Source organism: Dermacentor variabilis, chromosome 3 (genome assembly GCF_050947875.1).
Source record: "Dermacentor variabilis isolate Ectoservices chromosome 3, ASM5094787v1, whole genome shotgun sequence".
Taxonomy (NCBI): Eukaryota; Metazoa; Arthropoda; class Arachnida; order Ixodida; family Ixodidae; genus Dermacentor; species Dermacentor variabilis.
In genome coordinates this window covers 63,173,575-63,200,163 of record NC_134570.1, presented here as the reverse complement: position 1 = coordinate 63,200,163, position 26,589 = coordinate 63,173,575, and the positions used below count along the sequence as shown (strand labels likewise).

General features: G+C 43.0%; 1 protein-coding gene across 7 annotated transcripts in view; it reads right to left on the bottom strand.

Moving 5' to 3' along the window:
• The window catches only part of Pitslre (cyclin dependent kinase 11B pitslre), a 71,429-nt gene that overhangs the window by 5,883 nt on the left and 38,957 nt on the right, over positions 1-26,589 (bottom strand). For 4 of the 7 annotated variants that reach the window (XM_075685363.1, XM_075685366.1, XM_075685364.1 and 1 more), the window contains 7 exons: positions 14,994-15,146; positions 10,750-10,959; positions 10,034-10,155; positions 9,645-9,872; positions 6,333-6,440; positions 3,837-3,953; positions 1,111-1,259 (listed from right to left, as the gene is read on the bottom strand). In XM_075685363.1, the coding sequence (XP_075541478.1) occupies positions 1,111-1,259; positions 3,837-3,953; positions 6,333-6,440; positions 9,645-9,872; positions 10,034-10,155; positions 10,750-10,959; positions 14,994-15,146 (1,087 nt within the window). The remainder of the gene's footprint in view (positions 1-1,110; positions 1,260-3,836; positions 3,954-6,332; positions 6,441-9,644; positions 9,873-10,033; positions 10,156-10,749; positions 10,960-14,993; positions 15,147-26,589) is intronic. The other 3 variants (XM_075685365.1, XM_075685368.1, XM_075685369.1) reach the window with 1 other exon arrangement.

The window sequence follows — 26,589 nt, the reverse complement described above, 5'->3', positions numbered from 1 at the left end:
GCTAGAAAACAACTTGCAATGTGCTGCCATCTACAAAAAAAGCTTGCAATAACATCCACTTTAAAGACGGCCGGCGCCGAGCCGGCCACCTGCACTTTGGCCCTCTTTGTACCAGCCGGCTAAGTGCTGGCTGCGGAAGCATATACTGTATTTACTTGCATAATGATCGCACTTTTTTGTCAGAAAAATTGACGCAAAATCAGGGGTGCGACCATTACACGGGTTAAATTTCCCGCGAAAAGAAAATAAAAATTCTTTTCATCCCGCGTTTGCTGCGGGACACCAAAACAAGAATGGCGGCTGGTGGGGCAAGCCGAACGCATTTTTTTTTCTTCTCGTGAGTACATTAAGTGCATTGAAACAGTTTCTTCCGTATCAGTCATGAATAATATCGTTAATATCGGCACGTTTGCGGCAATAACGTAGCCATGTCCACTTTGAGGGGACAGAAACAGATGGGTGCGCTTAGCTGCCAGTGACATAGAAACACATGGCCAGCATGCTGCGGAAACTGCGGCATCTGTCTCCACTACTATCCTAATACGGCACGTTTCCGCTAAGGGTGGGCGTATATCTTAGGCGTGTTAAAGCGTCAGCGTATGAATAGGGTACACGTTTAACGTATCAGTGTAAACGTGGCTACTATCGTTGCCGCTCGCAATTTGTTGCGTGCCAACGAGTGCAGATGAGAAGAATTGAAAGGCGCCTTTTTTGTTGTTGACAACAACAACCATTATAAAGCCTATACATAACAAAGGCAAGTGCAGAAAGTGATGAAAGTAATGAAATGAGGCATCTACTTAAGAATGTTTGGTGCGTGCAGATCGCTTGGTTTGTCTTGAAGAGTCGTTCGCTTAGCATTCGACAGATGTTAAGCGCCATCAATATTAGCTAGACCTGGCACACGACATATCGCTGCGGCAAGTTCGGGATGCGATCATTACAGGGGAAAAAAAAGAAATCAAATTTTGACGACAAAATTCAGGGGTGCGATCATTACGCGAGTGCGATCAGCATGCTAAATACAGTAGGTCAATAAACTGAAGACTTGATGAAGGTGTCGTCCAATAGAAAATGCAAATCAGCTGTTACTGGTCAGGGGAAACTCACTTGTTAATCAGGTCAAAACCCAGGTTTGAGAGCGTGTGGCCGAACCGGCTTCTCAGGTTGTTGTAAGGGTGCTCCGTGAAGGTCACTTTCTTCACTAGGGGAAGCTCGGTATAGCCAGGCCAAATTTTCTCACTGGGAGTGCCAAGGTCCTAAAATTAAATATGAGAAACATAACAATTGCGAGTAATTACAGTGAAACCTTGGTGATACGAATCTCAAGGGGTCGCGTAAAATATTCGTATCACCTGAAATCAGCATGTTAAAGAGTCAGAAACTCATTTTTAGAAATTTATTCTTGATGGAAGAAGTCTCGGATGTCCTAGGTTTTCTTCACCAGGGCGACTGGCAACTAATTCTGGAACTTGTACGCAAACTTCACAAAACCGGCTTCGAGAGAATGTTGGACAGCACTGAGCGCGAGCCTAACGGAAGTGCCAGTGCCAGACCGTTTCCACTCCGCACAGTGTGCACAGCTGCCGCTGTGTTATCGGCTGCCTTCTGCTGACCTCCTCCCGTGCTGCGACTGTGCAAATGGTCTGCCTGCCAGTCCGCCTACATGTGTTCGGCGCGGCCTTCTTGCCACTTTGCTGCTGGCAGTCAGGGCCATTGCGGCTTGCTCATTCGCTGGACCGTTTTCACTCCGTACTGTGTGTGCATGTACCGCTGTATTATTGGCTGCCTTCTGCCAGCCTCTCCCCGCACTGTGAACATGGAAATGGTCTGCATACCGACCCGACTCCCCGCAGCCTCCTCGCCACTTTGCTGCTGGCAGTGAGTGAGTGAGTGAGAATGTGAGCGAGAATAAGTGAGCCATAGCTCACTCATTCGTTGGATTGTTTCTACTGCATACTGTGCACGCAGTTGCAGTTGTGTTATCGGTGGCCTTCTGTCAGCCTTTTGCTGCACTACGAACATGGAAACTGTCCACCTGCCGACCCATGTCGGTGTGCTCAGCGCAGCCCACCCGCCACTTTGCTGCCGGCAGTGGTGGCTCACTCATTCGCTGGACCATTTCCACTCTGTACTGTGCGCGAAATTGCAGCTGCGTTATCGGCATCCTTTTGCCAGTCTTTCCCCGCACTATGAACACGGAAACAGTCTGCATGCCGACCCTCCTAGGCATGCTCAGGGGAGCCTCCTTGCCACTTTGCTGCTGGCAGTCGTGGCTCACTCATTCGCTGGACTATTTCCACTCTGTACTGTGCGCGCAATTGCAACTGCGTTATCGGCATCCTTTTGCCAGCCTTTCCCCGCAGTATGAACACGGAAACAGTCTGCATGCTGACCCGCCTCAGCATGCTCGGCGCAGCCTCCTCGCCACTTTGCTGCCGTCAGCCGCGGCTGTCGTGGCTCACTCATTTGCTGGACCGTTTCCACTCCGTACTGTGCGCATAGTTGCAGCTGTTATCGGCAGCCTTTAGCCAGCGGTTCCCCACACTACGAACACGGAAACAGTCTGCATGCTGACCCTCCTAGGCATGCTCAGAGGAGCCCCCTTGCCACTTTGCTGCTGGCAGTCGCGGATCACTCATTCGCTGGACCGTTTCCACTTCGTACTGTGCACGCAATTGCATCTGTGTTATCAATGGCCTTTTGCCCACCTTTCTCCGCACTACGAACATGAAAACGGTCCACCTGCCGACCTGCCTCGGCATGCTTGAAGCATCCTCCTCACCCCTTTGCTACCGGCCATCATGGCCTTCTCAATCGTGTCACCTGAACCGTGACGAAGGACCATTAGGGACATCCAAAATGTGGCTCATAGCATAGAGTGCACTTCGGCTGGGGAATTGTACAAATTCATATCTCCCCGAAATTTGTACCAGCCGTGATTGTATCACTGAGGTTGCACTGTAATAAAAGATGAGCCACAATAACGCACTTATCTAATTCAGTAAAACCAAACATACAATAAAGCACAAGCCTGTAATAAGAGTTTTGCTTGCTCTGTTTCAAAATGCGGGCTGCATGCTGACTATTAAATTTTATGTTCTTGAGGAGTCCAACAGTGTGCAGGTGCAAAATTCTGTTACAATACAACAAATACACATAAGCACGCAAAACAATTTGCAAAACCTAAGGAAAAACTCAAATAGACCCAGAAGTAAAACAGGCTCCTGTGAAATTGTGAACCTGTGCAAGCACGCACACGAGCCAGCAGCGTAGTTTCAGCCAGATTACGGCTTTAAAAGGATGTTCGCTTCATGCTAGCACAATGGTGACGTGTAAACAGTCACGTAATTCATGGACACACTTCCACAGTTCAGTTTCGGTTTTCTGAGCAAAACTGTCTGGTATTCTTACGGTGAAAAGATTATTAATGTCAGTTTTTTGCATGTCGGGCACTGGTTATGACCTCCTCGGATGATGGGCTTCAAGTCTTGCATTAGGATCAATTGTTTCAGTCTCAAGTGCCTTGGCACAATGATAGGAATGCCGTTGCCCATAGATGCCTACATGCCTGATGCCAAGTCATGTGAAATAAGAACACGAGGAAGTGATCATATCCCCAAAGTGATTGAGTGAAAATACTGCTGCTGACATATTGAGCTTCTGTGAGAAAGTCTGCTGCGTGAGACTTTGCTTATCTTCCAACTCTGCTTATCTTGACATTTTTTTAACAAGTTTACAAAGGGGCTTTACTACTTGAAAATGACTGGTGTGTACTTTCACAAGTCACTGTAGCACTATGGTTCAGTGGTAGTACTACCCACATAGGCACGTACCTTGAAGATTCTATTCAGCTGGTCAATGTCCGACTTTCCAGGGAACAGCGGCTTCATTGTGAGAAGCTCGCCAAATATGCAACCCACGGACCACATGTCGATGGGTGTCGAATACTCCTGCAACATAAGTGCGTTTATTCTTGCAATCTGCTCTAATGTAGCAGAAAGCACTAATACAAAACAAGATTTTTCCTTCTGGAAGCACGTCAAGAGCTCAGTTACGAAAAAAATGTAGAAGGAAACAGAATCCACAGCACACTAAGGTGAAGAACAAAACACAGAGAACTCTAAAATCCAATTGCAATGAAATTTTGGACCAAATATAGAAAGGCTAGTTGCAGATAGTGCAGATACAGATTCACCTTTGTGGAAAATTTTATGTTTAAGATATGAGTGGGTGCAGCATGAAAGCCTAACAAAAATAGACATTGCTGATACCGAAACTAAACTGCATTCCTAGGTGCACAGTCATGACAGTGTGATCCGCATGCATAAAGTTCTGGTAATGATCTCCGAGACTGGGTGGCACACTGGAAAACATAAGCTAGAGTCTGTGTTCTGGAATTTGTCGTATCTCGTGACCACTAGGTACAAACATCACCTCCTAAAGTGCTGTTTAAAAGGCTGTTATTTGAAAAAAATCAGGCAATAACCAGCCCTGTAGCTTTCCCCCAAATTGCTTCCGTAATACATACATACTTGTTCACAATGAATTTACCCAAAGTGAAATTTCGTTGTACAGTCGAATCTACTTATAACAACATTCAAGTGCCACAAAAATTCCATTGTTGTTGTAACCAATAACTGTTATAACTGGGTTGCATGAAAAAATCAAAATAGGAGATGGCAGAGCCGATGTGAGAAAACTATAATGGCGGGGAGGCCAGTGCCCCTTCCCACCAACTTCCTCCATCTGGCTGTTAATTGCGTTCACTCGTTTAATTGCTTCCTGGGCGCTCTGATCATGTGTAGCAAGCCAGGGCAGTCGTTAAAGAATGGCACTGCTATTACAACTGCAAAGAGGGGTCCCGGGTGGCAAGTGATATGTGAACACCCCCGAGGCATTGCTTCGGAGGCCCCAATAAAGATTGCAAGAAGGCTACTGCAGCAGACTGTCAGCTTGAGAAATCTAGAACACTCAGGCGAGATCGCCATAAGCATCTCGCCACGTACTTCTCACAGGCTTGCATGAGAAAACCCTATGTTCGTCAGCCTTGCATACTTTACGCGAAGCTTGCTGACATCCTTCTCCAAGGCATCCAATGCTCCACGTAGTGCAGCGGAAGGTTCCTCGCGAGAATGAAGCCCTGCAGGGACTGAATCCTCTGCCGACTCTTCTGTTAGGACAACGTTGAGGTAGCCTGCCCTACCGCATCATCGCTGCCATTGACAGTTGCTATCGGATGCAAGCACGTTCACGACAATCGCCTCATTGGTTGGAAGCACTTAGTTTCCAAATCTATAGACGTGTGCTTTCTTTTCACCGGCAACATCGTGCATTGCCGATGATCAATAGGCGGGTCAGCCATCTTCCATTTTGGCGGCAAATCAAACGAGGCTCAGAAACCACGTGGCCAGGAATGATTTTGATGCAACCAACAAACATGAACGTGAGTGATTAAGCTGTTTGCAGAACTGTGCTGAATGAGGAACCAGTGAACAACATATGAGCAATCTGCGAGCAGCGCAGTTGGCGCGGTCCATTCATATTTTGTGTGGTGGGGCGGTGTGGAGCTATGGGCGCAGCCCATTCATGTTCGAAGGGGCGGAAAGGCAACGGGAGAGAAGCACGCAGAGATGGCTGCAAAATGAATGCGCGGCGGCTGTTGGAGTAGCGGCCCAGCGTGCAGCGGCTGAATTTCTCATTTTCTTTTTTTTTTGCTTTTCAAGGATTTCATATTTCACTACCTTTTGGCTTGGACTCCCAGCAGCCAGACTTCATCATTATAACCGATAATGCGGCATTGGGGCATCGTAGTAAGCGGGCTATTTCACCATGGAATACATACAAAATTTGATAGTGCAGCAGCTTCTCATTGTTATAACCAATATATTGTTAAAACCGGTATTGTTAGTATAAGTGGGTTCGACTATATGTAGCCTTTAAAGATGTCCAACGCTTTGACAAATCATTTTAAAGAAGGGTCGTTTTTGATAGCTTGAAAACAAGACACTGTCTTCAATAATGAGCAAACTTTCCTTTACAGCACAGAAATATTAAAGGTGCAAACACACAAAGAAAAGACAGAGAAAGAATCACTAAACAAGCCACCTCCAATCATCCCAAAGATGTTGAGAGAACTGATTGGCTTGACTTTTTGAATGCACATATATTATGGTCGAATGTCTAAACAAAATCTGCCAACCTCAGGCAAGAATTTAAAATTATTTTGAGCAGTTTGTGAAATTTAACAGCTGCTGAGGCATTTATAGGCCGTTATGAACCCTGCAAAAGAATGCAATACTACATTGAATCACGTACGAACGGTAACCAACCTTGACCCCAAGAAGCAGTTCTGGAGCACGGTACCACATGGTGACTACAATGGGAGTGTAGTGCTTCAGGGGTGACCCATATTCTCGAGCCAGACCAAAGTCACCAACCTGTAATAGCAAAAAAATATGTTCTCTGTAACACAGGCGCTTCTAACCTATAAACCGAAGCTACAAATTTAGTATAAAAGACTGTCAACAATGTTGTAAACATTATGAGAAGGCCCGCAGAAACACGAATTCTGAAATCTTAATAGCTGTGCGTCAACGCTTTTCCTTGGCTATGCGATCCATTTACACTTATGCGATTTAAATTTCCGAGTGTGTGGGTGCATGCAGTAAGGATTCAGGATTCGTGTCCTTCCTTCCTTTTACTGTTCATCACAGTGGCCGTGCGGTGGAGACAAAATATTTTATGCACAAGATTTGTGAATTTATCCTTGTGCTGAAGCACAGAGTAATTCCACTCCACTTTCCTAGTAAAAAACAGAAGATGTGCTTCCAAGGGGCCACAAACCTTGCCAGTCCCTGCACAATTCTCAATGCGTTCACAAAGCAACAAGTGCAGGCAACTTCATATTTTGCAAAATGTTAAAGTTCCAAACGTGTACCTTTTTGCCTTCATTCAATTGCACTGAGGATTCACCTCAATTTGAAGAGAAAACGAGTCAAACTGGTCTAAAAGAAACAGGTCAACCTAGAAGCAGTAAGGGTAAAAGCAGACAAATTCGGGCTGGTACTTGTAAGCAAATATGCAACCTTAGAATAGAGAGATGAAGATGACATAGCGGCAATGAACGTAACTGTAACTAGGCTGGCTTCAGAGGCAGCCATTAAAGAGGGAGGCAAGGTTCCAAGGCAAACAGTAGGCAAGCGCTCCCAAGTAACAAATGACCTAATAAAGAAATGACAAAGAATGAGAGTGGCGAACTCAAGAGATAAGATAGAACTCGAGGAACTGCCAAAACTGATCAAGAAGACGAAAATGAGTGATATTCGAAACTATAATCTGAAAAATACTGAAGAAACCGTAAAAAATTGACGCAGCCTGAAATCAGTGAGAAAGAAACTTGGCATAGGACAAACCAACATGTATGCACTGAAAGATAAGCAGGGTAATATGATCAGCAATCTCAAAGATATAGTAAAAGCAGCGGAAGAATTCTATATGGACCTGTACAGTACCCAGAGGAGTCAGGATACCTAAATTAGAAACAGTAATGAACAGGATACAGAAACTCCTCCTATAACTAGTGATGAGGTCAGAAGGGCCTTGCAAGACATGAAGAGCGGCAGGAGAAGATAGAATAACAGTCGACTTAATCAAAGACGGAGGAGACATAATGCTTGGAAAACTGGCGGCTCTTTATACGAAGTGTCTATCGACTGCAAAGGTCCCAGAAAACTGGAAGAATGCAAACATTATACTAATCCACAAAAAAGGAGACGTTACAGAGTTGAAAAATTATAGGCCCATTAGCTTACTCCCAGTATTATATAAATATTTACCAAAATAATCTCCAATAGAATAAGGGCAACACTGGACTTTAGTCAACCAAGGAACAAGCTGGCTTCAGGAAGGGATACATTACTCTACAATGGTTCACGTCCATGTCATTAATCAGGTTATCGAGAAATTCACAGAATACAATAAGCCTCTGTATATGGCTTTCATACATTACGAAAAAATGTTTGATTTAGTAGAGATACCAGCAGTCATACAGGCATTATGTAATCAAGGAGTACAGAATGCTTACGTAAATACTTTGGAAAATACCTACAGAGATTCCACAGCCACCTTAATTCTACACCAGAAAAGAAGGAAGATACCTATAAAGAAAGGCGTCAGACAAGGAGACACAATCTCTCCAGTGTTATTCACTGCGTGCTTGGAAGAAGTATTCAAGCTACTAAACTGGGAAGGCTTAGGAGTAAGGATTGATGGTGAATATTTCAGCAACCTTCCACTTGCCAATGACATTGTTTTATGCAGCAACAATGCAGAAGAGTTACAACAAATGACTGAGGACCTAAACGGAGAGAGTGTAAGAGTAGGGCTGAAGATTAATATGCAGAAGACGAAGATAATGATAAATAACCTGGCAAGAAAACAAGAGTTCAAGATTGCAAGTCAGCCTCTAGAGTCTATGGAGGAGTACGTTTACGTAGGTCAACTAAACACTGGGAACCCTGACCATGAGAAGGAAATTCACAGAAGAATATAAATGGGTTGGATCGCGTACGGCAGACATCATGAGCTCCTGACTGGGAGCTTACCGTTATCATTGAAAAGGAAAGTATACAATCAGTGCATTTTACCGGTGCTGACATACAGTGCAGAGACTTGGAGGCTGACAAAGAAACTTGAGAACAAGTTAAGGACCGCGCAAAGAGCGATGGAACGAAGATTGCTAGGCATAACGTTAAGAGACAGAAAGAGAGCGGTCTGGATCGGAGAGCAAGCGGGTATAGCCAATATTCTAATTGACATTAAGAGAAAAAAATGGAGCTGGGCAGGTCATGTAATGCGTCGGTTAGATAACTGTTGGACCATTAGGGTTACAGAACGGGTTCCAAAAGAAGGGAAACGCAGTCGAGGACAGCAGAAGACTAGGTGGAGCGATGAAATTAGGAAATTCACGGGCACTAGTTGGAATTGGTTGGTGCAGGACAGGGGAAATGGGAGATTACAGGGAGAGGCCTTCATCCTGCAGTGGACATAGAACAGGCTGATGATGATGATGATAACCTTCTTAAACTAGGGTAAGAGTTTGGTCATTCAGAGGAGTAACAGGCACATGGTGCTTCTGGTCCTTCCAGGTGAAATGCTAACACCTGTACAAATTTTGAACTTTTAGCGTTTAGCCTACAACCCGCACACAGTATGCAGCATTGAAACAGTACATTTTTTTTTCTAAGTTAAGCTATTTCGCATTTGGCGCAACAGGGGGAATGCAACAAACTAATTTCTATCTTTCTTTAATTATGGGGTTTTACGTGCCAAAACCACTTTCTGATTATGAGGCATGCCGTAGTGGAGGACTCCGGAAATTTCGACCACCTGGGGTTCTTTCTTGTGCACCTAAATCTAAGCACGCGGGTGTTTTCGCATTTCGCCCCCATCGAAATGCGGCCACCGTGGCCGGGATTCGATCCCACAACCTCGTGCTCAGCAGCCCAACACCATAGCCACTGAGCAACTGCGGCGGGTTGCTACAAGCTACATCACATGGACCAAGTACAGCAGCTATCACACTGAAAGCTACAGAATGCCTGGTTTATAGCAGTGCACTAAGCTGTGAGCTGTTAGCCAACCTTTAGGATGCCCTTGTGGCTGAGCAGGAGGTTGGAGGTCTTGAGGTCCCGATGAAGGATCCAGTTGTCGTGGAGGTGGGCCACTGCCTTGAGCAGCTGAAGCATCAGTGTCTTCACCTCGCCCACTAGGAATGGCTGCTTCATCACTTCCATCAGGCTCTTTAGGTCATGCTCCACGTAGTCCATCACAATGTAGATCTTGTCCATGTTGCTGCCCACGACTATCTCCTGTAGTGAGTGCAAGAAAGTGCAAACGGCTTCAGACATCACAGCAAAGTGCTCTGTCCCCAGAAGTTCTAGCGTAGTTCATGACAGAATGACATATAGCCTCAGAGGCTTGTGGTAGAGGAAGCAAGGGTTAGCAAATGGTGAAACAAAATCGCACTCACTCGAACGGTGACAATATTCGGATGCTGCGCTTTGAGGAGGGTGTTGATCTCTCGGAGGGATGTTATTGGAAAGCCTTCTTTCTCTTTTTCCATCTTCAGTCGCTTCAGAGCCACAATCTCATCTGGTGAGCAAACAACAGTCAATCGTGTGGTTAATAATGAACCGTCTGAACCTTGCTCAGTTTACTACTTACAAAAAGGGATTTCTTCCAATCATACTCAGTCCTTCAATATTGTTTCCATACAATCTTACTCCTCTAGCATGACTTTGTGCAGCAATCACTCAAATAATGATAATTTCAGGTGCTCTGAGCCTTCTCGTGCGAAGCACAAAATGAGTGTTCCAAGCACATAGGCTGGGAATAATTGGTGCAGTTAAAGCACAGGCTCCTGAAAAATGGCCATGACCAAGTGGCATAACACCTTCCTTCTCTATAGCACATGGTTTCCCTAATCAGTGGAGCAAAATAATTAAAAGCAGTAGTTGCTCATTTTGAATTCCTTACAACCGATGTAGAATGTTACATTAATGATGCTTATGGCATAACACTATCTTTCTGCACGGCCAGAATTTTGTTGCTGACGTGTGCTTGCACAAACCAGCTAAGGAAGTCCTCGAAGCTGTTCAAGCAGCTTCTTTCCTAGGATCCCTCCTCACCAAACCAAACCGGCAAATAAACTTCGAACTGCAATTCAGTAATGATCTCTGAGCTCACCTGTTTGCTTGTCTCTTGCTCTGTACACAACGCCGTATGTGCCTTCCTCGATGCGGTTGAGACAGTGGAACTCTTCAACGCTACGACAGCCCTGAATGGCTGGCAAGTATGGGGGTAGCTGAGTGCCATCGTCGTCTTCACTCAGTGGAGAGGCCTCACCAGTTGTATTGACATTCACTGTTTCTACTTTCTGTGTGGCTTCTTTCATTTCTATAATATGAAGGCAAGAGAAAGCGCATTATTTATCCATAACAACCAAGCAGACCCTGCTTTATGCAGGCAGTAACATAAGAAAGAAAGAAAGAAAGAAAGAAAGCACAGCCATTATTACAAACTCTAATACTTTCTTTGTTTTCACGTTGCCAGGTTTCAACTTGAGAACTATTTGTTTCATGGCGATGAACAATGTTCAATGAGGAACTTGGCCAATATTTCTGCTGCACAGCCTCCTTGCTATCTCTCATCACTTCGAAGCAGAGAAGCACTGCACTTGACTTAGGTAAATGGGAACATAAGCGCAGATGTTCGGTGCCATCCCCAAGGAGCAAACAGTATTCAGTGCAGAAAGTATGCCCCCAAATATAACAAAATAAAAAAGATGTGGTGCTTGTGAGGTGATCAGTGATGGCGTAAGTTCCTCTGTTGGCTAGGCAGATATGTGAACAAGGGTCGGGCTTGTTCGAGTTGGCAATTCGTAGCAAACACAAGCGCAGAGCAGAAGACGAGGATACAGAAAGAAAGACACACACAGTACCATGTGCGTCATTCTTTCTGCATTCCTGTCTTGCGCACGGTGGTTATTTTGCAGATATGTGCCGAGCAGAGCAGGGTACAAAGGCAAGGTCCTCGCTGGTTGCTCAGTGGTTGTTGAACCGGAAACATTGGCAGCCACCACCCTCAAGATGGCTCTCCACCAATGCAGATGCCAATTCTTCTCAAGTGAAAGATCTTCGGAATATTATATAAAATAAAGAAGATGGACAGCTGTTAAAGGTTTATTACAGAGTTTTGAGAACCTCTGTGCATACTTAAAAACATACCAGGTATAGGCAGATGCTGCTAGCCAAATTTGCCATGTTTCTGTTTTTTTTTTTTTTTTTGGCCTTTTAGGCTGTTTATGGACAATGAAGAAAACAGCTTTACAAAAGCACAAGGCAAGTGACAGTGGCAACAGAAGCTTTATATTTTAGCATACTGTGACACTGTACCTCTAGCTCAGCACACATGACTGAAAGTTAGGTAGATTTTGCACAATACTGCAGAGTTCTGTGGGATATACCAGCTACTTGCTAAGTATGACTCCGTCAGTATTAACTAGTACTATACAGATCTCAGGTTCTCATTCAAGTTACTGATTATTGAACTGAGGAAAATGCTTAACATTAAAGGATTGTTTAATTTACTGAATATATCACTCTTGCCAGTTTGCTTTCCACACCGTGTAAAGCGTTGTTTTTGAAGTGTTGTTTTACATGGGATATTTCTTCAGAGTTGACATAGCAGTTGTGCAGAAACCCGCCAAGATGGAAAGAAGTAATTAAAGGGAAAATCAGACATCTACCCGTTCGTAGCAATTGCTACAAAGGAAACCCATACGGGTTCCTCTAAAGAAAAGCCTCAGAGTTGAAGAAAAACAATTTTTTTTCTTCAACTCTGAGGCTTTTCTTTCAAGGAACCCCTATGGGTTTCTTTTGTAGCAATTGCTACAAACGGGTGGATGTCTGATTTTCCCTTTAATTTTTTCAGAGTTATTTCATTCTATTCATTAAGAGGGGCCTGCCATCCAAGCTGATGTTTTCTCAACTACCATGTTATCCTGCTTGAGCGCTCTGATCACTGTCATGAATTTATTGCGTTATTCTAAATAGTGTTGTAGTTCGATGTTCTGTTACTGCATTATATAATCACTACGCCATGCCACTACTAGATGCACTGTATCTTCTTAATGCTGAAAACAGTTATGTTCTTTATTTTCTGTTTCGACCTTCATGCTTATAATCCCCCTATTAAAATTTCTTGCTGTTGTTAGCAACCCCTTTGTAATGCCCTATTCTGAGCCCTTAGGGTAAATAAGTGAAATTAAATTAAAAAGGTTACAATTTTAGTGAACCCACTACCACAAAAGTTTCTTCAAATAAAAAAATTATACAGTTGAACTTCAATATAATGAAGCATTTCAACTTTTCATAACCTCTTCTCCATAGAACACCATGTAATCAGAACCTCAATATAACGAAGTGTGTTTGTATGCAATTTCAATATAACAAAATATCGCTTCTGTGAAAAAGGAATACCAAGACAATAAATGGAAACTTCTGCGGATGCAGATAGTCAAATGATTGAATTACAAACGGCTGCTTAGAATTGCAGCTCTCAAATTGCGCACGGCGCCACAGGAGTGACCCCTGAAGTGAAGCCGCATCATGTTCCATGTAAAGTCCAATACCGAAAAGGTCTTATTGCGCCCCGCATACTTTGTGCTTTAGGTGATAGTGAAAGTGTGCGAGGGTGAGGAAGAAAGGCAGTGGCTTCACCACCTCCCCGCATGAGCAAAGGGAAAGAGGGGCTGGGGAGCGAGCTCGCGGCAACGCCATCAAGCGCATGCAAGGTGCGGGGTGGGGGGGGTGCATGTTGGCACGCGTCACTATTTCTGGCACGCGTGGCTGACTACAGCTGTAAGCACGGCTGAGTGCGTACACAGCCGCGCACCCTGCCTTAGAGGTAATCTGCCGTGTATGCAAAGAGTAGGCTTGCCGAGACGATGTGGCTTTATGTGAGCTGTCTTCCTGCACATTTAGTGTTGAAGGTTGCGTAATCTCGAGTTTCAATGACCAGTTGGAGCGAGAGGCAGACGAAGCATTCGCTCCCCGCTGTCGGCGCTTTTCATGATAGCATTGTCTCAGTGTGGGCGACCCTGTCAGCAGCGGGGCAGGGTGCACACGAAAGCATGACTGGCTTCGCTTAACTTGTACCGCCTATGTGGAGATATCGTCAGTGTGGCATGAAACCGTATCATTTAGCGCCAACTCCCAAATGCATGAAAATGAATTGTTTTCTGATTTAAATTTGCTTTTTTTTCGATTGCTCGATAACGCGGGAAATCCTGCAGCCCCTTTCCGTGTAAGAAAAACCTATCAGCGACTGTACTTATTTGCATAAAAGGTCGAATTTCAATACAACGCAATTTTGATATGATGAAGCAAATTGCAGATTTCACCTACTTTGTTATATTGAGGTTTAACTGTATATAAAAACACTGAAATTCACCATATTTTGTGCACTGAATTAAGGCAGGTCTTACTGCAGCTACAAAAATTGGCTGTTTACATCAGCAAGAGAATTTGTCCACAGCAGCAAATATCGGCGACTCTTACATAACGTACATGTATTAAAGGGTAAAAGGGTCACAGGAAGAGGCTTGAATTGATCAACAGTGAGCATACAAGGAAGTCTCAGCATGAAGCAGCAAACATTTCATCAAGGTGACTTGTGAAAACCCCAGATGAACAAAAGTCATCTGTACTCAGGCACGCTTTTCTCACTTACATTGACTAATCGACAATTTAGACATAATAACAAGAAATATAGAATTTTCATCAAGAGATCATACTAGAGCACTTTTTTTCCCTTACAAGGAATGGCTTAAGACACTCAGGAATGCTAATTAACTTAACCACATAGCTCCCAGACATCAACCTCTACTTAGCCATTTTGCTGTTGATAGCTATAATTTGCCTGTTTGAGTTTCACTTGTCCATGGCAATACATTAACGCTGCCAGACACTCATACGACAATGTGTATGCCATCAGCTGCATGCACAGAAGCTACCATTACAGAAAAGAAGTGGACCTGACAATGGTAATTTTCACGGCAAAGGTAGTAGAGGCCAATGCGTAATATTCTAGGGATTGATGATGTAGTCACACTGGAACCAGTAACCAAGATTAAACAGGTCAGTTGTAAATTTGAATTCTAGAAATTGTACAGGTGAATTCGAGTGTTAGAAAATAAACTATTATTTTAAATTTAGAATTGCACTGTCTACAATAAACTAAAACTAGCCTTACAACAAAGCATTTTGCCACCTACTACATTGCACCAACAGAGCAACGGGCAAGGATAGAAATTTAGGTGCACACAAAACCTCTACGCATTATGAAAAGTGGTCAAAGTAGTTTACTAACAACTCCCGCATATCACAAACACCCTTTGTGAATACGTCTTTGTTGTCTTGTGCACTCACTTTCGAACTTATTCAGAAATTTTTCACACTTCTTCAGAAGCTTTTTGAGATGATCAGTATCAGTTCCTCTCTTACCCACATCTGTACCATCAACTTTTCCATCTTCCGAATACTTTTCGTCATCCTCAGAGTCATCTTCGCTGCTGCTGCTATCTGAAATGATAACATGTGGACAGCATTCATAAAGCCCCATAAAAGTTTAAATGGTCACTCTTTGTAATGAGTGGTCGCTGCATCAACTGTACATATTTGCCACTATGAGAAAAAACAAGCTTCAAACATTTACCACTATAGCACAAGTAACACTAGCAACAATGATAATCAGGAGGGATGGAAGGTAGCTTTGCGACCCATGGTTGATGGACCAGACTTGAGATGCATTTTATAAATTCAAGAGACAGTAAATGCAAAGGTTAGGTCTGACCATAAAGTGATATGTGCTCCTAGATGGCCAAAGTGTCGCCTCTACTAAGAATATGGCTTCTGTGTAAAATGTGTCAATGTGGGACTATATCCAGTACCACTGGTGTTGAAATACAAAACCAGCTTCCAATAACAAGCCTCACTAACAATTAGTAAATAGTAGCCAACCAACACTAATAAAATGAGAATTACGCTGCTTTTTGAGTATGAAAACAAAGCTCGGTCAAATTCACCATCCACTTTCTTATGCCCTTCTCTTCAGCCAGCTGTGAATGCTATTTGAGAGAAAGTGACACCTTCTCTGTGCTAACCTCTGAGGTGAGCTGTGCAGCACATGATATTTCTGTGCACTGACAAGTGGATGATGCATCTTCACCTATTTTCTTTGGACGTCAACGGAAGACACGCTGTCTCCAATTGCAATTATCTTAAGAACCTTCACTTGGTGCGGAACAAATGCTGAAAGTTTTCGAGAACTGCAATCTACCACTCTAGATATACTTGTAATTTGCCTTTAGTGTCCCTTTAAAGTAGTAACCACTGAAGCAGACAAGAATACAGGAAGTTATAGCATGAAACTGACCCATCACACAGATTAAAAAAAAAAAAATTACTTGCAGCAGTTAGACAGCAATTCCACTTGAGAAGGTGCTAAAACTTGAACAGATAAGATGCAACGAATCTTATGGACACTGAATATCACAATTGCTACCATCACTCCTTTTGTTTCTTCAGCTCATTTTCAAACTGTGGCCTTGTAGATGATTTCCCAAGATGTACCAACACTCAACTATCTTCAAATATGGGTGAAGAAACCTGAATGAAACATACAAGGACTTCAGATACAAGGTGTCTATGAAGGCAAATGCCTGCAGTCAAAATGCTCTTAGTGGTGATGTTTTAGCTGGTAGCATGTCGTAAAGGAGATAGACGTCTTTCTCCCACCACCAGAGTGCTAGGAATGCCACGGGCAATCACCAAGTGCAATGCGGCATTTGAAAACTTGTGCCAGACATTAGGGAAAAAAAAAGGTCACTAGTGGGTGCTTCCAGTTCCAGTAACAAAAGGCAGGCAGCAAAACTATGGTGCCAGCAGCCACAAGCAGCATGTACGCAAAAGCAGTGGCAGGTTTATTCTTCAGCAGTTGAATACAATAATCATCTTATTAAAATTAAAGTCCGATTAAGTACAAAGGTTCCCCTCAGTGATCTAGAATTACTCCTGTCCTCTTTAGCTGATCCCATACTTCACTTGCAAATTTCTTAATCTTATCCACCCATCAACCGCATTTCCTTGCTCTATTCTGTTGCTCTATTTTACAAATCACATGACTTGCCAAACTACACTTTTTCCTCTCACTCTTAACCAGAATACCATCTATCCATGTTTGCGCTCTAGTCTATATAATGCCTTTTTGTGTCTCTTACTGTTACTCGATCATTTCCTGTTCTACCGTTTGTTGGATGATCCCAACCTACTTTTCAACTTTCTTTTCCTCTAGATTTTGCTCTATGTGGGCTTAAAGAAAGATGTCTTAATATATATACTCATCTGCTCTTGTCAAAGCCATCACACTCGTTACCACATTTTATATGAATGAATACATCTTTGATCACACAGGATGGCCCAAGGCCTTAGCAGGGTGAAAGAAAGAAGGAAAAGGTACATCAGTGCTAATATTGATCCCGCAGGGCAGCTTCTACAACCAAATTCTACAGCGCAATACAGCTGCTGCTTGTCTTGCCTGAGGGGTACAGCCACTTTTTAAAGACCAGCACTGTCTTGGTCCTGTATGGATTCCAGAGTCTATCGAGGCCTGAACACTCCCACAGCAAGTGTCCAATATCTGGGTGGCTGTCCGTAGAACAACACATGTGGTGCGAACATTGACCTTTGTGGGGACACCATTGGAGGAGCCTCTCTAGAAGTGCATCCATTTTGCGTATACATCTGCAGTACAGGTGCCACGAGCTCGCAGTCGCTGTACGAGAATTTGCGCTTCATGGGGAGACCACATGGCAAGTTGTGGTTGTTTGGAAGCACTGTAGGGCACCATCATTGCCTAGCCTCTCACTTGAATTGTTTACACACCTCCGTGTGCTCCAGCAGGTGAGGAGCATCGAGGCAGCACGTTTTCACATTGCTCATGATGATTTTATGTCTACTTTGCAATGTTAATTCTGTTAGCTTACTCTGTGTCTGCTTATTCTGCTTCAAGTTTGTATCTCTGCAGTGCTACCCAGTTGTTCCTATTATCCTACATTCAAGCCTTGTCTTGTGATGTTACATTCTTTCAAAGTTTAACAGTTCCACAAGCTGAAACCATGTTGTAAAGAAATGGCCTTATTAAATTTTTCACAGTATTGGACCGACCCTGTACTTTGATTGATTATTTCCATTGAAGATTCATTCATTCAATATTTTAGGCGTATATTTTACAGAGAATATCAGCTGGATTGAGCATATTAACCGCGTAATTGCCAATTTATTGCAAATTACTTGTACTAAGCATCATCACTGCTTTCATCTTTCCAAATCAGTAAAATTAATTTCCTACAATGCACCCTCTTTCCCTCTTTACACAATTATGGAATTCTCATATAGGCCACAACTAATGCAGAAAATATACGTAAGGTGACAGTTCTACAGAAGGCAATTGTGCAGGTGGTTTCTAATACTCCGTACCCTTGCGCACCACTGCTGAATTATTCCCAAATTATTCAGATAAGATCTATGTATGATTATAAACTCTGCCATTGGCTTAAACTTGGACTAATTAATAAGAACAACTCGTTATCTAGGCTGGCACAATCAAGAGAAAACTGCATACTCGGACATACTGAACCACCAATTAGCAAAAAAAAAAAAAAAAAAAAACACATATCAAATGTTGAATCATATGTTGCTTTCAATACTAAACAAATTATACCCTGAAGAAAACATCTGTATTCTAACATTCCAAGAGATTAAAAAAAATTACTTCCATAGTTTCTGTCCATATAAGTATTTGTAGACGGTCTTTATATTTTGCAGCATCTTGTCCACCTGCGATATGTTTTATATATATATATATATATATATATATATATATATATATATATATATATATAGTGTGCCAATATACTAAGCTCACTTGCCACTCAGCATAACAATGGGAGCAGTGCGTATCAGGCGCATAGCCAGTTTTCTGTTATTTGTGGGGGGGGGGGGGGGGCTAAGTTTCATTATTCCCAGTTAAATTTGCCCCATGCTTGGTGCATACTAATACAACTATTATCTTGAGCAAGCCCTTATTCTGCCTGCCGGCATATACCATCCTGCCCTTGTTTAGGGCAGGCATTTGAAGGATATGCACCTTTATTCATAGGCAATGTGCCAGGCATAAAAGGCGGCAGGGCACAGACTGGAAGAATTTGAGGGGAGGGGGGGAGCTGAAGCCCAGTATTCTCCCCCCCCCTCTTGGCTACGCCACTAGTGTGTATCGTATGTGCTTAGTCAGTCATTTAGTGCTGTAAAAAGAGCAAACACTGTCAGGGGAGTGATTCCACATTTGGTCACAGTATTCCAAGGGAATTCCAAGGGAAGGGAAGCGCAGCAGAGGGCGGCAGAAAGTTAGGTGGGCGGATGAGATTAAGAAGTTTGCAGGGACAACATGGCCACAATTAGTACATTACCGGGGTAGTTGGAGAAGTATGGGAGAGGCCTTTGCCCTGCAGTGGGCGTAACCAGGCTGATGATGATGATGATGATCCTTTTCAATATGCAACTTGAAAACAGACTTTATCATTGTTGTCTGCCCTTAAGGACCGAATGTCTGCTTGATCAGGACTGTATAAAGCTAGCAGGCAATAAAACCATTAAAACTTCTTTCTGGGCGAGTTGGTGCATACTTGACATAAAAATTGTTACAGCGCAATCACATGCAACCACAAAGTATGAGTCCCGTCCACAAAGTATGTGTCCCGTCCTTCATACTTTGTGGTTGCATGTGATTGCGCTGTAACAATTTTTATGTCAAGGCAATAAAACCAAGAAAAGAATAGAGGTAATTAGCTGTGGTTGAAATTTAAATGTAGACGATAATGAAGAAAAGGGAATATGAAAGTGGACGAAAAGATGAGTTGTCACGAGTGGGGACTGAAACCATAACCTTTGCGTTAGTGTCTCAATGACACAGGAAACTAGTGTCCTCTGGTAACCGCTCTGCATTATCACTGTAGGACGATGGCCTCTCCCTGCGATCTCCAATTACCCCTGTCCTGCGCCAACCGATTCTGACTTGCGCCAGCGAATTTCCTAATTTCATCACCCCAACTAGTTTTCTGCCGTCCTCGACTGCGCTTCCCTTCTCTTGGCACCCATTCTGTAACTCTAACGGTCCACTGGCTATCCATCCTATGCATTACATAGTCTGCCCAGCTCCATTTTTTTTTTCTTAATGTCAATTAGAATATCGGCCATCCCCATTTACTCTCTCATCCACACCACTCTCTTCCTGTCTCTTAACATTACCCTTAACATACTTCGTTCCATCTCTCTTTGCGCGGTCATTAACTTGTTCTCGAGCTTCTTTCGCAACCTCCAACTTTCTGCCCTATATGTTAGCACCAGCAGAATGCAATGATTGTACACTTTTCTTTTTAATGATAATAATAAACTTCCAGTCAGCATCTGAAAATGTCTGCCAAATGCGCTCTAACCCCATTTTTATTCTTCTTTAAATTTCCTTCTCATGATTAGGGTCCCCTGTAAGTAACTGACCTACATAAACATATTCCTTCATAGACTCTAGAGGCCGAATGACAATCCTGTAATCTTGTTTCCTTGCCAGGCTATTGAAAATTATCTTTCAATCATTTGTTGTAATTCAACCCCAGTGCTGCTGAACGAGACAATGTCATCTGCAAACCGAAGGTTGCCAAGATATTCGCCATTGATCCTCACTCCTAAGCATTCCCAGTTTAACAGCTCGAATACTTCCAGCATGTAGTCAATAGTATTGGAGAGATTGTGCTGCCTTGACTGGCTCCTTTCTTGACAGGTAACTTTCTACCTCTCTTGTGGATAACCAAGGTAGCCATGGAATCTTTGTAGACATTTCCCAAGATATTCCCATACACCTCCTGTACTCTTTATGTAATGCCTCTACGACTGCTGGTATCTCTACTGTATTAAATGCCTTTTCATAATCTATGAAAGCCATATAGAGAGGTTGGTTGTACTCTGCAGATTTCTCGATCACCTGATTGATGACATGGATGTGGTCTATCGATGAATATCCCTTCCTGAAGCCAGCCTCTTCTCTTAGTTGACTGAAGTCAAGTGCTGCCCTTATTCTATTGGAAATTATCTTGGTGAATATTTCATACAATACTGAAAGCAAACTAATGGGCCAAGAATTTTTCAATTCTATGATGTCTCCCTTCTCTGGTACACTTGGAAGTTGTGAGACATTGCATATAAAGGGTCGCTAACTTTTCAAGCATGATACCTCCTCCATCTTTGATTAAACTGACTGTTATTCCATCCTCTCCTGCTGCTTTTCCCCACTTGCAAGACCCTTCTAACTTCATCATTAGTTACAGAAGGAGCCTCTGTATCCTGTTCATTAATCGTTCTAATTAAGGTTTCCTGACTTCTCTGGGTACTGTACAGGTCAGTATAGAATTCTTCCACTGCTTTTACTATATCTTCTAAACTGCTGATGATATTACCCTGCTCATCTTTCTGTGTACACATCTTGGCTTGTCCTATGCCAAGTTTTCTTCTCCCTGATTTCAAGCTGCATCCATTTGTTATTGCTTCCTCAGTCATTGTCACATTATAATTTCAAATATTCCTTACTTTTTCCTTGATCAGTTTTGACAGTTCCACGAATTCTATTTGATCTCTTGAGATCACTGTAGTATATGTGACTAAATGCAGGATCACTCTCACGCCTTCAGTGAAACTTGCTCCCTGCTGCGTTGGCCAGCATCCTAATGCCATGCAACGATTGTGGCACATCTTAACTGACACAAGAGGTGCAATTAGGTAGGACATGCTTTCATACAAAAGGAAGAAGTGAGTGGGTTTGTGCAGTGCAAGGTAGAGCTGAAAGCAAAGTAAAAATAAGTAGTCAGATGAGAACACCATGCAGAAATTAGAAGAAGCGGGTAGCAAATGTGGGTGTTTGGAATGCACCCTTGCAATTGTGGCGTGGCTCTTTTGCATGAGCATGACCTAGTCATTCATACTACTAGGTTGTCCTTAATACAGCAGTACTATTCCTCTCGTATGCAAGAAAGAAAAAAATATTTATACAATAAATTCAGTCAGCTATGTACTTACGGTACCATAAATCTGCTCCAGATCTCCTTGGCTTAGAGAATTCAACTCAACATCAACTGCCAATCCAATTATGGCAATTTCGCCAATACACCTTTCCACTGTCTACATTCCGACATCAGAAAATGCACCTTGCGGACGGTTGCAAACAGGCGCATAAGGTGGGTTGCTGCACCCTTGATGGTACTTTTTCAGCTGTTATTCATGCACACTCGCAACATGGATTTGGATTGGATATATGTGGATATATATGGATTGTGGTGGCACTGGGGGAGCTCTAGTTTGAAAGCACCACACATGCTGACAATTTCACTCCTTTTGTATAACTATTTTGGCACCATTCTATAGTTCTCTCTCACTTATGCTCACCCGATTCACACCTGGCATTTCCTCCTTCTGTGTCTTTCCCGGGCTGCCCCGTTTCATGTGTCACATTCCCCATGCCTATTTCTAGTGACTCTTTCCACATGATTTTAAAAAAATGTTTCATAAGCAAATGTTTGGCATCACAACTACCACAACATTATAATAATGTTTTCTCTCATCTGTACAACCAGGTAACTCTGAAATTTATTCCCACAAGTAGTCACATGCCTAATTAGTTGCACTCAGTTAACTACACCTAACTAACTGTACTCAGTTAATCAGAACAAGTTTATGCTCCTGGAAAAACACATGGCTAAGAGCGCAGACAGTCTAAAGCTTGCTAATCCCTGATTGATTATTCATTGATTAATGGGTTTTATTGGTGCAAGGGCCAGTTCCGGCCAAAGACGCCAATTGCTAATTGCTCTTGCTCGCTGCCCATTGTACAATAATTAAAGCAGCTGTTTCCTTGAAAAAAAAGAACACAAGTCTAGACCGACAATTACACTTGCATTAAACGTGACTGTATATAAACGGTATATGAAAAGTAGATGAACTTTCTGATGGGAGGCTTCCGTCGATTATACACGACCTCTGATGATTGCACAACCTTGGCTTGAGAGCTTTGGCGGGCAATTGCCTGGCTGGATTTTTATGTTTATGCTTTGCTGGTCAAAGACATACAATTTCCCTGCATTCTATGAGAACGAATCATTAAGTATTTGCCCCTATTATATTTAGCCAAATTACAGCTGTAAATGCAAAGTCAACATATCCCTTCCCAGCGGTAGACCTTTCTTGGACCGGCCCAGCCTTATCTGCTCGTAGCTCCGCGGCACGGTGCTGCTGTCAGCTGTTAAAGACGGCGGTTGTGCTTTACACAGCCACCTAGCACGAGCAAGGAAGTGCGATTTGTTTTCCATAGCGCAAGGGATGAACGCCCATCAAAATCCACAGGGAAATGCAGCCAAGTGTGAGGGGGTCATGTTGTGCATTCGCAAAATGCCACGAAGACTTGCACGACAATGAGCGTTTTGGGAAGCCGCAAGCATCGCTGACTGACGACAACATTTCTCAAATTTAGCGCTGCGATGGGACAAATGGCTGAAATGGTGCGGGGACTATGTGGAAAAATAGTTTAAGGTAAGTAGAACAGTCCTTCTATTTGTGGTTACCTACATGTACCTTATTTTGGCTCATAAAAAATAGGGCAAAGACTTTCTGATTCACCCTTGTAACAATGACAGTTCTTTTTTCGATTCTCTCTCTTTTAACTGCATTTGTGTGCTGTCATTTGCATTCTGGCTAGTGCAATATCTTATATCTTTTTTTTAACTTCTTGCTGTTATTGCTTACCTTTCTGACTGTTTATTAATTATGTACCCCTTGTCTACGAGAAGCAGGTAGACATTATGTCACTACCGGTGGCCAGTGCCCATGACTATTCTGCCATGACTATTCTTTGATTGTTTTCCCTTGCAAACCAAATAATGATAACTGCAAGATGGTGCCTGGGATGCAATCTGTTGTTTCCCGCTGTGTTTCTGTTCTCGTGCTGTGCCTACAAATACTAACATAAATTTTCAATACTTTCCAACTCCAACGAAATTTGTTAATCAGCGCCTCTCTGGAAGAATACAAACTTATGTTAATTCAAAAAAAAAATATATGAGGGCCCCGCACTATGGTTCATGCTTCACAGGCATGCTGTAGGAGCTAGAGCATCTTTCTTGCAGAGCCCCAACGTTCATAATAATAATTTTAAAAAATATTGCATCACTTATAAGTAGCAAGAAGAAAAAAAAAAGATTGGTACACGATCTGACATATCTACTCCACATGTCAAAGTCATTACGTAGCACAGTTCATACAGGGTTTGAGACAAAACTTCAAGGATATTCAAGGCCTTTCAAGGCCCTGTCAAAGCTTTTTCAAATGTGCAGAGTGGCATCCCATGTAGCAATTTTATACTATAATGTTTCTAAAACATTATAGTTAAACTTAAATAATGAAGTCGGTAAAATCAGCACTTCACTGTATTGAAATTGAACCTTTTATGCAAACAAGTACAGTCACTGACGAGCTTTTTCACAGAAGGGGCTGCAGAACTTTCTCAATTATTGAGCAACCGCAAAAGAAAAAATCAAAAAAGGAAAAGAAAAAGAAGAAAAAAGCAAGACCTTCAATGAGGAAAAAAATGTGTCAAATTTGAGTTACTGATCAAAGAGACTGTTTCATGCTGTCGTGTCAATGATATCTTTACATAGATGATATGGAATGACGCCTGCAAAGCTTTTGCATCCACTCCGCCGCCACGGCTAATAGCGTTGCTGCCATCTTGACTCCCGCAGGCTTTGCCCCCACCACAAAGACAAGGCATGAAGGCCATGTATACGCTCAGTCAAACCGGTGTAGCAACATTCAAGTGCAAAGAAAATTCCATTGTTATAACTGATAATTGTTAAAACGAAGTTGCACGAAAAAAGACGGGACAAACCTTGGAAAGATTTTAGACAGAAGTACAGTCGAACCCACTTATAGCTGCATTACCATTTTTAACTACAATCGGATGCAACAATGAGCAGCCTTAACACCACTTACTACAATGTTCAAATTCCCCCTTCTTGGCTATAACAATTATACATCTGCCTACTTGGTGTCTGTGTCAAAAGAAACAAGAACGCGAATTTCCCTGCCCCCGCCCCCTTAAAGAAAAGGGAAAGTGAGCCGCCAAACCCGCCTTTATGCCATGCGCCTGATGTGACAGGATTTTGCTGCATTGCGCGCCTCTTTCCCATCTGCCTTCCACCCCTCCGAAACACGAGTCCGACAGAGGTGACAGGGAAGGGAGAGGTGCCAGAAGGTGCGACTGTGACGAAGGTGTGCCGTGAAGGGGTTTGACATGCAGATGGCGGGTGGGATGGCTCGCATTTTTTGACGCAAAGCATTCATTGCCTCTTTCTTGCCCCTTTGCAGTAGATAGGTAGGTAGGTCCCTGCCTCACCTCACTTTAATAAATAGAAAATGATGTGTGACTGATGGTGGCAATCAAACCTCAGGTGTGGAGCACAGCAGCTCGATGCTTCAACCACTCGGCCACGATCGCGTGCATACTGCTCTCGTTCCCAAGGTAGCCAGCTCTTTGAAACACTCGGCGCAAGCACCGCGTGCCACTTCTTCAAGTTTTTTCTTTGTGACAGCTCGTGTTTTGAAGAGGTGTGTTAGACTGCACTATCTCTGGCACTGGCCCACATTCCGTAGCACTTTCCTCACAGCAGTTTATGCTACGGAGAAACTGTGCGACGACGTACCAATTTCGTGATCGCCCAAGTTTGTCATGTTTTAACATTTCTTTGCCAGTGCTAAAATGCCACTGTCGTTTTAGCATACACCAGATGACACAGCTACAGGTACATTGTACATTGACTGTATAACACGTAGTTACTAATGATGTCACAATCAGCGTGTCTCTCCCTCAGGCTCGTCCGCTACCCATGTAGCCCCCGACAATCATCATGTTGTAAGATTGCATCGAACGGTTTGCGTAGCTATGCCTTTGCTGATATACAATCATCTTCGACGTGGTTAACGTCATCGTGCTGCTGTCGTCACACACACATATGCTCGCAGGCCGCACACACTCCTCAGTTTACACAAACATGTTGGTTCATCTATTAACAATTTGTGGAACCCCAAACAAGACTGGATAGCCAGGCAACTGCAAAATGCTTCGCATAACATCGATTCCCATAGTGCATAAAATCCTCACAACTTTTTTTTTTTTTTTACTTTATCGTTGTTTCTAAAATGGGAAGTTTGCCAGGTAAATGCTGATTCAACATAGAAAGCGGGTCACATAATCAATTTTTGACTGCATTACTCAAGAAAGTCAAGGGTATTCAAGGGAATAAAAAAAATAATTACAGGACTTACAAGGGCCTTGAAAGCGTACTCCTTAATTTCAAGGATTTTCAAGGATATCAAGTACCTGAGCGCACCCTGCATAGATGACTTTTGATTCTAAGTCCCTTTTCAATTAACTGCGCTGAGTGCTGTATTTGCATGAATGCACCATTTGTGAAGATTTCCTAGCCTCAGTAGCCAGCAAACAACAACGCACATAATGCAACCATAAGAGTGAAAAATATTGTGATTTGACACGCCATTAAATTTAAGCGCTATAGCAGCAACGAACGAAGAAATTGTGCCATATAGAGCATAGCAAATTTAGGCCATTTCAGAAAGCCTGCCGAGGAATGTTTTTATGATTAACAAAGAGGTGGAAAGGGAGGAGTTCAAATATTTTTTAAGACCGTCTGAACTGCTGAGCAAACTAGTCTCAAATAGTGCCACTGCACGTCGTTTCCATCGTAATCGGCTGCTGCTTTGTCATGCAGAAGTACAAGTGAGAGGAAAATCCCATATCTACTGCAAAAACTAACTAGGTGTTCATTTGTTACCACTCTCAAGCCAACACAAA